At 47.7% G+C, this 12,954-nt stretch overlaps 1 protein-coding gene, 1 long non-coding RNA gene and 1 pseudogene across 3 annotated transcripts; 2 read left to right on the forward strand and 1 right to left on the reverse strand.

Annotated features, from left to right (window-relative positions):
- The first annotated feature begins 105 nt into the window (after positions 1-105).
- Positions 106-7,148, forward strand: LOC136538469 (uncharacterized). Of its 2 annotated transcripts, none has more exons than XR_010779354.1 (3): positions 106-384; positions 3,750-4,065; positions 6,617-7,148. It is a non-coding gene; the product is annotated as an uncharacterized lncRNA (long non-coding RNA). The 2 variants fall into 2 exon arrangements; XR_010779355.1 differs by lacking the exon at positions 6,617-7,148 and adding an exon at positions 5,143-5,303.
- On the reverse strand, positions 1,650-2,341 carry LOC136538468 (uncharacterized). Its single transcript, XM_066530434.1, has one exon. The coding sequence runs from the start codon at positions 2,269-2,271 to the stop codon at positions 1,924-1,926; it is 348 nt and encodes a 115-aa protein (XP_066386531.1). The 5' UTR covers positions 2,272-2,341; the 3' UTR covers positions 1,650-1,923.
- A 387-nt stretch (positions 7,149-7,535) lies between the features above and the next one.
- Positions 7,536-9,200, forward strand: LOC136536343 (uncharacterized; annotated as a pseudogene).
- Positions 9,201-12,954: the final 3,754 nt, after the last annotated feature.

A 12,954-nucleotide genomic window follows, 5' to 3' on the forward strand; every position in this document is an offset into this window, starting at 1 on the left:
CCATGAACAAGGCTCCGCTCTCCCAAACGCGTTCTGATTTCTGCTTCCCTATATACTCCTACTCCCATGTGGCCATGTCCCATAATCCCATTCCCCGTCGGCCGTTGCGCAGTCAAGTGCGACGGCGACGGACCACGTGCCATGCCATGCCGCGCACTCTCTCCTCGCGCGGCGACGACGCCGCCTCTCCGATACCTGACGCCATGATGCTCTCGCAATCCATCAATTGGATTGGCAGATGCATGTGTCGGCCACTCGATCGTGACCGGAGCTCGCCGTCTGAAAGGTTGTAGTCTGGCGGCAGGAGATGCAGGCATCCCCGGATCATGCGCGCCCGCCAGGTGCTTGACGGATTGCGCGGGCACAGGAAGACGCACACCGCAGGTGCTTGCTCTCTGTACTCGAGTGTTAACTTGTGGCGAGCGCACCACGCACTGTCTCGCTCCTCTGTTAGTATTTCCCTTTCTTAATCATGTGAAATCATTACGAAATGACCCATGACTCGTGGTGCTTGGGTTCTGGACGGCATGGTCGTTTGCAACGCTGCACCGCCACTGCGCGTCAGTGCCATTACAGTTACGACCGTTTGTGTCAGTTCTACAGTTTAGATGATAACTACTCTATCCGCTGCAGCATCTGAAATTCTGAATCAACGTCCCTGAAATTAGCTTGCATATAGTTTTGCAGTTTGTATCAGACTGTCAGTGATGTGATGGCACGGTAGATATGCAATAGAAATGGTGTTTCGCGCGGCTAAGTGGAGCTTACTAGATGATTTGCAATTGAAATGCATCGTTCAACTGTGATTAATTATTGACTACGAACACCTCTAGCGCTGTGTTTTTAGGTCTGCGCTTTTCACCTTTGATCTCACTGGGCATCACGCACTAGAAAAAATAGGTAACGGTTTTGCAGCCATAGGACGAGAATAATTGACAAAAGCAAGATCATAAAGAAGATAAACTACTCTGTTCCATGATCTATAATTCCATGGACTACAGAATGGTGCCCAAACCATATCAGTTGTCCAGTGTTCAGATAACAAGACCACAAGTTGAACTGTTATAAAATCACAGTATCACAACTATGTTGCTAACTAGAGTTTCACTTTATCCAGAATCATCAGTTACCATTACACACTGGAAGGGAGTTCTCCAAAGGTTATAGTTGTCTAAATACTACCTATGTAATACACTATACATGAATGGCTTTGGTGTTGAACTATTTAATTTGAGAAGGGATGTTGAAACAATCAAGTTTTTGCAATGTGCATATTAACTCAATATCTTCAAATTAATACTCGTATTCAATCCAATACAGAAACAGCATTGGTGGTTCTTAAAAAAAGTGACCATGGATTACACTACTATGCGGCAATATTACAATTTTAGGAAGCCATATATTGCAATTGTAGTGTTATTGCAAGCTCAATTCAGTCAGTTAATATTTTCTCCGAACAGATTTGGTTTATTATCACTATTGCGAATATCAGAAGGCAGAGGAGTTTCAGAGAGAAGAGAAGAGCATTGTGGTGCAACGTGCAACCACCAGCTAGGTAATATGCATGGATCCCTTGATGGTGTAGTGTCCACATCACGCATCAAGTCAGATAGAGCAAGCTTGGCGACCTGAGGTGTGAACAATACTGCTAGCACATGCTAACCATCTCCGCCTCTTTTGTTAGGTCCCAGACAGAAACAGATTAGTACATCTAAGCATATCTTATCAACTCAATGATTGTGTTGTGAGCACAGAAAGAAGGCCAATTCATCAAAAAGCAAGACATTACTAGCTTCTATTTGCATGAATCTTATGTACATTCCAAGCATGATAAGAACATACAGCAAACTGACAAAAGGTGGAAGGGATTTCAGCCTGAGAAGAGGACTAGACAGTCTACAACTCTGACGATAGATGAACTCTTCAATACAGTGTCACTGATGATTCGTCTCCAACCTGAGAGGTGCTGTACTTCTTGGTTGATTCCGGCTTTGACATATCACTGGACCGCCTCCGGAGCATCTGGCGCATGCCGTCGGCCACGCGGACGGCGGGGTTCGACTTGAACATCTTGCAGAACGCCATGTGAGCCCTCACAGCCTCCTCTACTCCTGGGTGAGCCTTCTTCCTGCATGCCTCGTCTCTGACGGCCTCACAGCACAGCCCACACAGCCATTGGCCATTGAAGCCTGCTCTCACGCTGGCAATGTAGTCCGGGGTGCAGTCCTCCCTCAGGCCACAGCACTCACACTTGACCGACTCTATCTCCATTGCTTGCTTGCTGCTGCTGCTTTGTGTGTCTTGATTCCTTGGACTGGAGGCTATTTGTAGGGAGGTTATTATGGTTGTTAGGGGCAGTGGTGGGGAGGGGTGGAGGAGGGTATTTATTGATGGTGAGGTATTGGTGCATGTTCTGAGGTCAGAGATTTGAGACAGAGTTAGGGGGTGTTTGGATCCGGTGACTAAAATTTAGGAGGTGTCACATGAGGGTGTCGTATGAGGTGTTCAGATACTAATAAAAAAACAAATTACAGAATCCGTAAGTACTCAATGAGACGAATTTATTAAGCCTAATTAATCCGTCATTAGCACATATTTACTGTAGCACTACGTTGTCAAATCATGGACTAATTAGGCTTAAAAGATTCGGCTCGCAAATTAGTCGCAAGCTGTGCAATTAGTTTCGTAATTAGTCTATATTTAATACTCCATGCATGTCTCTAAACATCCGATGGAACAGCGACTAGTTTAGGAGGAGAAACCAAACACCGCCTTAGTTGGGTGTGAGCCTCATATGCTGGCCTTTTCCTGGCATTAAAAATTTTTGGCATCGGTTGGTGGCTAGAGGGGACGGGCTGCTGGTGCTGTGGGTGTGGGAATATGGGGGGCCTCAGTGCCTCACAAAATGCAAAGTTTGTCCCTCTGCTGAATTCTGAGAAAGAGCACGCTTTCCCGTGCAAATCGACCCACCTTGCCACCTTGTACTTTTCTTGGTTAACTGTTTTTTCGTTGGCCCTTTTTCAAGTTTCAGTTTTCTTCACTTATGGATTCCTGTTCCTGTAATATTTGAACTTCAAACTTTTTGTTCCTGATAATATAAAGGCCAATCATCTGTCAGGCTGAGGACACCTCACCCTGCTACCGGATTAGATTCTATGAACTAACAAGATTTCTGTCAAAGATTCATAGTAGAGCGCAGTCATCATTCCATAAAGGAAATTTAGGCTGGATGTTGTTGTCAACCTATCGGTCATCCTTTTTTTTTGTTTATTTAAGACAAAGTTGATTCAGAGTTGGTTCCTGAGATAACCTATTGTGGTCCTCCGCATAATTCTGAGCCTTGATGTAGGACTTACATGTTAGCATTATCTTTTGGAAGCCTTTCACTGTGACATGGTTTATGAATAGCTTTAGTTGGTTGGTGCTTCTTTTCTTGAAGGATGGTGTTATGTGGCTGGAGGAGTGAGAGGGAGAGGCGGCGACGGAGCTACAGTGCCCGCGGTACTGTAGCACTCGAGGGAGAGAGGGCAGGAACAACTGGCTCCCAGGGGAAGCCAGCAACTTAATTGTTGCTTCTTCCTTGACTATAACTGATACAGGGTTCTCTTTTTTATAAAGATGACTGACTTGACCCCTAAGGAAATATCCTAACCGAATCAATCTAACATATATCTTTCCTAACAAACCAAACCACATATCTCTTTCCTAACAAACCAAACAATCTAATCTAATCTGTTCACGTGCTACAGTACCGCGTGGGCCCCTGGGCCGGCTCTACTTGCCATAGCAGATGGAAAGAGATGGCTCCTACGATTTGGACTGTCCCATGGAATCTTGTGCCGTGCTGAGTGTCTTCTACTTCTTCTTATCAAATTGAATTAGTTACTGCATTATGGAAGTATGTAGAGTGATCGGGAACATTCACTATAATTATGCTTTAACTGTTTTTTTTTATAGCTGAATTTTATGTTCTAAGCAACTGATATTCAAAATAAGCGGGTTGGAGAGCTAAAGGAAAAAATAAATTAAGGCTTCAGAAGTTCAAAGAAGAATCCTTGTGAAAAGGTGAGGCTATTTGGGCCCTTTAGTTCTTCAATTTTCAACTTGAAAGTTCAAAAGATGACCTGTTCGTTTCCTTAAGTATCATCATTATATTGGTTTCTTTGAATTGCTTGATAATCTCATGTTACATATCAAGTGTCACAGCCTGATTAGGGCCATTCTATTTCCTGTATTTATGCTTCACTGTGGCAGCATGGGCTAATGCTAATGACTGAAACTGAAATCCTCAGTGCCCCATTTATTTTGATGTTGACTTGATGTTCATCAGAATTTCATTACCTTGAGAGATTATTGAATCAAAATCTATAGTTCTGGGGCCGATCTTCCTCTTTGTTGGCCCTATGCTGTAGTTCTGGGGCCATCCAGTTACTTGGAGAAGATTTCCTTGCTTTGCTAGTTCCAAGAAGAGACGATATAGCTTGCATCTTGTTAGGGATATAATTTTTTGTGTTCAGTAGTCAGTATCTTTTTTTGCAAGGGTGGTATTATACCATACTTCGTTCTGAAGGGGGCTTTGGCCCAAAGTGTCCATGTACTCTGCATAGTACATAATAGACATGGGGTCTACAATACTAAATACGACAAAGGTTACGCCATGAATGAATACAATGCAAAGAGGCTATTAGGTTAATCTAAAAAAATTAAGAAAAATACAATGTGGCTTAGCATTAAGGAAACGCTAAGCTGAACCGCACCCCACAATTATTAGAATTTAAAATACTAAACTCTTGTAAAAAAATGTGTAAACACGTTTTTTTACTAAAGTATAAGGTCAATAGATGAAAGTCAACTCAGGTTATACTCCTTGGATTGCCTATTGAATCCAATCTATACTGCCTTTCCAGGTCCTCGGAAATCATATTATGCTGCCAGTATTACCTTTTGTTTCCAATTACTACCTTTCGGTGAAGGTTACAGTGCTTGTTGACTTTTTATCCACTTACCTTTGTCTTTTTTTTTTCTGATTTTTCCAAGAGAAATAGAGCTTTTTATTGCTAGCTGGAGGAGTCATTATCTACTGCCATACTATCTTATCCTTTTCTTGCTGACTAAATAGAACTGCATATTTGATCTTTGCAGGTAAACTTTCTGAATTCTTGATACAGTGCAACCGGCATTTTAAATTCATATATCACAATATATGTTAACCATGCTCTGGTTGCTGGATAAGTTAAGAAGTCATAAACCATCTGTCTCAATCTTCCATTTAAATATCATTTATATGCACATGGTGCTTCTTCTTTTGCAATTTGATTGACCACAAGTATCCAAGGCTGCATTTTAGGTTGGCCATAGGCAATCTCTTCTGCTCCATGTAATGATTTCGTTCCTAGAGATGATGCTCATCCACATTGACATATCGTGTTGTATAAGGTACAAACATAGTTCTCAATCAATTTTAGTGTGGTGCATGAGTTTTGTAGTCCCTGTCATGCCATATGACATTCATTCCCCTGCACATGATGCTACTCAATTGCATATCATCTTCTGTGAGTCGATTGTGTTTTTTTTAATACCTTACATGTAACTGTGGAGAATATTGAATAGATCATCAGTTAGTAAGATTGTCTATCGGTTTTCAGGTAGATTACTCAAGTACTTAGAGGTAACATGGTCTGTCCATGTGTTACTCTAATATTTTTTTTTTTTGAAACGGTGTTACTCTAATACTTAGTTCAATAAAAATTGGAAGATTCTTCAATTTTATTGAAATTAGATAATTGAACAGATATAGACCAATGATAAGACATCAGCAAAAGACCAATTTCCATGGCAATTACACTATTTAAGGCAGATAGTTCTATTATAGGCTCCAGTGCTACCAAAGGTTTAGGTACCTGTATGATCACGTATAGGCACTTTAAGTTCATTCTTGAATGATTAATGTATGAAACTCATTTTGGTACGAACTCTGATGTTTGGTATCTGCTTGGTCCCTGCATGACGTCTTTATGAAACATTCTACTTGATAGCGGCCATGCTGAAGTATTTTTATGGCTAAGCACAAATTCGAAGTAAGTTGGAACTATCAAACATATGAGGCCGCTCTGGCAGCTGAGTTACTTTCGTTCCAGCGCTCCAAAAAAACCTGTCTCTGGCAGCTGAGTATTTGGTTTGTGCATCTACTCAGTTACTCTGTTTCTCTCATGAGACTGCTTACCCTTTTTAAGTTCCAATAGCATAATGTAAGAACAGTAACAGTGGAAACTATATAGAATGAGCTAGGCTAAAAAATTACAATTTAGGTCAAAAAGCCTATGTTAGGTGGCTAAGTCTGAATCCAAAGGTTGGAAGTCATGTTTGAAAGCGCATCATCGATATAGTGGAGGTCACAATCATACATCATTTTTTCCCAATTACTGTGTTTCCTTTTTTTTCTTGATAACATTTTGATATGGTATACATGTAGTTTATTTATTTGATATGGTGTCTTCTTAATGATCGTCAATTCATACATATAGCTTAATGAAAATATTCCTGGATATTTTTTTACCTGTGAAAGTGGGATTACCCACCATGTGTCAAATAAGGTTACTGAATAGAGAATATCTAGTTATTGATTCCAGAAAACGAGAAGGAAATACACTGGTGGCTGCATTTCACCGTCATCCAGTGCCACAAGGCTTGACCGCAGCTGCGCAGCACCTCTAAACATGTTATCCCATTCAAATCCTTGGACACAGGAGAAGATGAATCAGTGATGCTTTGTGGTACCGGCACCGATAGGGAGCCCCGGTGAATCAGCTTCAGAGACAAGATCGGACACGCATCCATGGCGTGTCGCCTCTCTATGTGCTCCGAGACGAACCATGCCTGTGCGGCCATGGGCCACCAGAACGCAGAGATTTGCTGTGCGAGTGATCGAGGACATGTGATGTGTGCGGACGCGGCAAGTTGCAACACGCAACTGCGTGCACCAAGCCACCACCAACGCATGTGGGGCTCAGTGTTTGTACGTGAGCCGTCTTAAGGAACAGGCCGGGCAGATGGCACTGTCCGTTTGCCATGTGATCGAACTGTTGTCGGACAAGGGGAAGACGGCTGCCCGCAGGACGATGGCGGTTTTCCGGTGAGCTGTGGGCCGGTACGCATGCATATGGAACTGTTAGACTAATGTAATTAGGCCCATGTTTGGGGATTGTAAATACGCCAACTGTGGTGGGCTTCCAAGCCACCCAAGTGCGTATATATATGTAATCATGTACACACACATTAATACAATCAATATTCCCGAACTCACATGGTATCACGCGGTTACGATCCGCTTCCGCAAACCCTAGCGCGCCGCCGGTCCTCCCTCGCCGTTCCCGTCGCTGATCTCCTCGCCTGGAACGCCGCCGAGCCGATCGCCGCGCCTGACCGCCCGTCCTGCCCTGCAGCACGGCCGCTGGTCCCTCGCCTGATCGCCCGCCCTGCCCGCCAGCGCGGTCGCCGATCCATCATCGTCCCGTCGCCCCTCCTCTGTCGTCGCCATGGCGGATGACGACGCCACGGACGACGCTGCCGCGGCCGCAGCCGCCGCCAAGGCCGCTGACGCCCGTCGCCTGGAGGCCGAGGAGGCTGCCCGCGCTGAGAAAGCGCGCCGTGACGAGGAACTCCGCCTCCGCAATGAGGCCCTCGCCGAGTACGAGTCTGCCCACGAAGCTCTCTGGGCGCAGGCCACCGCCGTTGTCAACGTCAAGGCTCTCATCCCCATCGTCCTCGACAAGGCGACGAACACCTACACCAAGTGGCGTGGGATGTTCCTCACCGTGCTCGGGAAGTAGGCCCTCACCCGCCATGTCCTCGAAGACGAGGCGTTCCCCGAGCGGCCGGTGTGGGTTCAAGTGGACTGCGTCGTCTTGACGTGGATCTACAGCACCACCTCCAGCGATCTGCAGCAGGCCCTCATGATCCGTCAACGTCCAGCACGCGAGGCATGGTGCTACCTTGAGGAGGAATTTCTAGGGCAAAAGGAATCACGTGCCCTTCTCCTGGAAACGCAGTTTCGCAATCTTCGCCAAGACTCCATGTCGATCACCGATTACTGCCGCAAGTTGGAGACTATGGCTGCCTCCCTTGCCGAGTTCGGCGATCCCATCGGCGATCGGCAGATGGTGCTCACCCTCCTCCGCGGCCTCAGTGGCAAATACCGCCACATGGTGTCCCTTTTGAAGATGCATCGTCCGTTCCCGACGTTCGCCGAGGCCCGCACCCATCTCCTGCTCGAAGAGATCGACGTCGACGCTCGGCCACCGTCACCGCCTGCGGCCCTCATCGCCACACCGCCTGCACCTCTGTCTGCGCCTCGCCAGCCTGCTGCCCCGGCCCAGAACGGCCAATCTGGTGGGCAGCGGAATGGCCGGCGGCGCGGCAAAGGTGGCCGTGGCCAGCAGGGCGGCCAACAGGGTGGCCAACAGGGCGGCAAGCAGCCAGGATACACCGGCTACGGTGCACCGTCTGCCGGCTACCCCGGTGCCCAGCCGACGCCGCCCCCTGGGCAGTGCCCTCCTGGGCAGTACCCGTCCTTTGCCCATCCTTGGGCCGGGACACTCCAGATGTGGCCATATGGTCGCCCGCCGCCACCACTGACTCCACCTGCCTTCGTTGCCGCCCCTCAGTACGGCACACAGCTTGGTGGCGCCCCTGGGAGCAGCGTCTACGGCCCCAGCTACCCGTACGTCTACGGCGGTGGTGCTCCTTCAACACCACCGTTCCAGGGGCCCTCACATCAGATGCCATCGGCACCCTGGAACCCTGTACATGGTGGTGCGTGGAACCAGGACTCTCTGGCGCAGTCCTTCAACACCATGACCCTGCACCCCCCAGCGCCATCGGAGTGGTACGCTGACTCGGGTGCCGGTTCACACATGACTGCAGACGGTGGTAATCTCTTCCTCGCCCAACCCCTCCACTCCTTCATCTATCATTGTGGGCAATGGTGCTTTACTTCCTGTCACTGCCATCGGATCACATACTTTTCATTTTCCTCACCGTAATCTAGTTCTTAACAATGTTTTAGTTTCCCCACACATTATTAAGAACTTGATTTCCATCCGTCGTTTTACCACCGACAATAATTGTTCCATCGAATTTGATCCGTTTGGTCTTTCTGTGAAGGATTTGCAAACCAGGAACGTGATCGCCAGGTGCAATAGTTCTGGCGACCTCTACCCGTTCTTCCCACCAGCCACCACCACCTCTGCATTCCTCGCTGCACCCACCTCGCTATGGCACCGTCGTCTCGGGCATCTTGGGCGCGACGCTCTGTCCAAGCTCATTAGCTCCAGTGTTATCTCTTGTAATAAAGATGATAGTCATCATTTATGTCATGCTTGTCAGCTCGGTCGTCACACTAGACTTCCTTTCAGTTTATCCAACTCTCGAGCTAGCAATAATTTTGATTTGATACACTGTGATCTTTGGACCTCTCCAATTGTTAGTGTGTCCGGCTATAAATACTATCTTATTATTTTAGATGATTGCTCACACTACCTTTGGACCTTTCCGCTCCGCCTAAAGTCCGACACTTTTTCCACTCTCTCCAATTTTTTTGCCTACGCCCACACACAGTTTGGCATCACCATAAAGAACGTCCAGTGCGATAATGGCCGTGAATTCGACAATTCTCAGGCCCGCACGTTCTTTCTTTCTCGTGGTGTTGCCCTTCGCATGTCGTGTCCCTATACATCCCAGCAAAATGGCAAAGCTGAACGCTCCATTCGCACTATCAATGACATTTTGCGCTCTCTTTTATTTCAGGCGAGTCTTCCTCCGGTCTACTGGGTTGAGGCACTTCACACCGCCACATACCTCGTCAACCGGCTTCCTACCAAAACCCTCGCCCATTCCACTCCTTATTTTTATCTTTTTTCCACCCAGCCATCCTATGAACACCTGAAAGTGTTTGGGTGTGCTTGCTACCCCAATATGTCATCCACCGCCCCCCACAAACTTGCACCTCGTTCATCCCTATGCGTTTTTCTTGGCTACTCCTCGGAACACAAAGGCTATCGGTGTCTCGAGCTTGAGTCGAATCGCATCATCACCTCCAGACATGTCGTTTTTGATGAATGCTTCTTCCCTTTTGCCGACATGTCTACCACGCCCATGGCATCCTCCGCCTTGGACTTTCTTACTGACGAGCAAGATCTCACCGCTCCAGTTCCTGGAGCTCGCTCTGTGCTTGCAGGTACACCAGCTGTCACGCCACTTGATGCACCGTCGCCTGGAGTCGGGTCGCCTGGCCACCACGGCCCAGGCTTGACCGGTCCCTCTCCAGCCTCAACGAGCGCTGCTGCCCCCGTACATCGCCTACGGGTTGCTGCCGGCAGCGCTCCATCGACCTTGCGTGACGCCTCGCCCCAGCAAGCCGGTTCCGCTGCCCCTGCACCACATGTGCAGGCTGCTGCCAGCGGGACCTCGGCTGCCCCTGCACGCAGTCAGGTGCCCTTCACTGGTCGCACCCTGGCGACGCGACCGATCTCCATCACCCCCACCGACAATGCGCACTCCATGCGCACACGCAGCAAGGCCGGCATCTCACAGCCTGTGGATCGTCTCAACCTCCACGCTGTGCCCATGTCGCCGTTGCCGTCCTCTGTTCATGGGGCTCTGTCAGATCCCAATTGGCGTTCTGCTATGCAAGCTGAATATGATGCCTTGATTGCCAATGCAACATGGAATCTGGTACCCCGGCCTCCTGGGATTAATCTTGTCACTGGCAAATGGATTTTTCGCCACAAGCTACTTGCAGATGGTTCCTTGGATCGCTACAAAGCTCGCTGGGTTCTTCGGGGATTCACACAGCGACCAGGTATTGACTATGATGAGACTTTCAGCCCAGTGGTCAAGCCTGCGACTGTCCGAGTGGTTCTCTCTTTGGCTCTCTCTCAGGACTGGCCTATTCATCAGCTGGATGTGAAAAATGCTTTTCTGCATGGGACTCTTACTGAGACAGTATACTGTGTTCAACCCGCCGGTTTTGTGGACTCCTCCCGTCCCGATTACGTCTGTCGGCTCAACAAGTCACTCTATGGTTTGAAGCAGGCTCCGCGTGCTTGGCACCATCGGTTCGCCTCTCATCTCCTCTCGCTTGGATTTGTTGAAGCAAAGTCAGATACATCCCTATTTATATATCGCCGTGGGTCAGAGACCGCTCTACTGTTGCTATATGTCGATGACATCGTCCTCACTGCTTCCTCTGCTAGACTTTTGCAGCATATTATTGGGGCTCTCCAGCATGAGTTTGCTATGACTGACATGGGTCCTCTTCACCATTTTCTGGGCATTTCAGTGACGCGTTCTGCTGGTGGTTTATTCCTCTCTCAGCGACAGTATTCTCAGGACATTTTGGAGCGAGCCGGGATGAGTGAGTGCAAGCCTTGTAGCACTCCTGTTGATGTTCACTCCAAATTATCCGCAGAAGGTCCTCCTGTTGCTGACTCCACCCAGTACCGCAGTCTCGCAGGTGCTCTGCAGTATTTGACGTTTACCCGTCCAGATATTGCTTTCGCAGTTCAGCAAGTATGTCTCTACATGCATGATCCCAGGGAGCCCCACCTTGCAGCTATCAAGCGGATTCTACGGTACTTACGAGGCACTCTATCACTTGGCCTGATCATGCACCGATCATCACCTACAGAGCTCGTCGTTTACACAGATGCTGATTGGGCTGGATGCCCGGACACTCGCCGTTCTACTTCTGGTTATGCAGTGTTCCTAGGTGACAATTTGGTGTCATGGTCGTCCAAACGTCAGCATACAGTCTCGCGATCCAGCGCTGAGGCTGAGTATCGGGCTGTGGCAAACGGCGTTGCTGAAGCTACATGGCTACGACAGCTACTGTTTGAGCTTCACCGCCCTCCTCGCCGAGCCACTCTGGTCTATTGTGACAACGTCAGCGCAGTGTACCTCTCCAGCAATCCAGTGCAGCATCAGCGGACGAAGCACGTGGAGATTGACCTCCATTTTGTTCGAGAGAAGGTTGCACTTGGTCATGCACGGGTTCTTCATGTTCCCACGACATCACAGTACGCTGACGTCTTCACCAAGGGTCTTCCTACCTCGCTGTTTCAGGAGTTTCGGTCCAGTCTGACCATTAGCGATGCCCCTGATTAGACTGCGGGGGAGTGTTAGACTAATGTAATTAGGCCCATGTTTGGGGATTGTAAATACGCCAACTGTGGTGGGCTTCCAAGCCACCCAAGTGCGTATATATATGTAATCATGTACACACACATTAATACAATCAATATTCCCGAACTCACAGGAACTGCTGATGCTCTCTGCACATAAGGTGCATGAACTGCTCATACTTTCTCGTCGTCATGGGCAGTGTCTTTGATCTTTATGCATGTCTTCGTTCGTGTGTTGGTGACTCTCATGTTACTGTGGTGGCTCCGTGCAGGTCACAGGATTTTCAGGGGCTGCAGGAAAAGTGGGCTGCTCTGGGCTTTTGATATACTGAGAGATAATGAATGTGGTGGCCGAGGCTCACATGGTAATGGTGATGCTTGTCCTTCTCCGGTTCTCCCACAGGCACATGAGAGGCTGCTGCATTTATCATCAGGGTTATCCGGGACCGGACCTAAGAATTTATGAGGTTTTGTCACTTTCTATCAGAGAAACTGGCAACTGAATTTCTGTTATTTATCAAAAAAAAAAAAAACCTGGAGTTCTGTTCGAGGAAAAAAAAAGGAAACAGATGAAAATCGTTACATTACATAATACATATGCTAGGTAAACAACTTAGCAAAGTATGCATTCACATGATCATCTATGTTATGGCTACTGGATTTATTCTTTCAGACGAGGATTAGCCCCCATGATTAATCTGACTTTGATCTCCTAATCATTAGAAATTAGTAAGTACGATTCTTTAAAAAAAGATTATAAATAGTAAGTACAGAC

The sequence above is a fragment of the Miscanthus floridulus genome, chromosome 2, assembly GCF_019320115.1.
Source record: "Miscanthus floridulus cultivar M001 chromosome 2, ASM1932011v1, whole genome shotgun sequence".
NCBI lineage: Eukaryota > Viridiplantae > Streptophyta > Magnoliopsida > Poales > Poaceae > Miscanthus > Miscanthus floridulus.

Excerpts from the sequence above, each read along its gene's own strand:
- LOC136538468 (XM_066530434.1), bottom strand. The coding sequence starts at position 2,271 with ATGGAGATAGAGTCGGTCAAGTGTGAGTGCTGTGGCCTGAGGGAGGAC.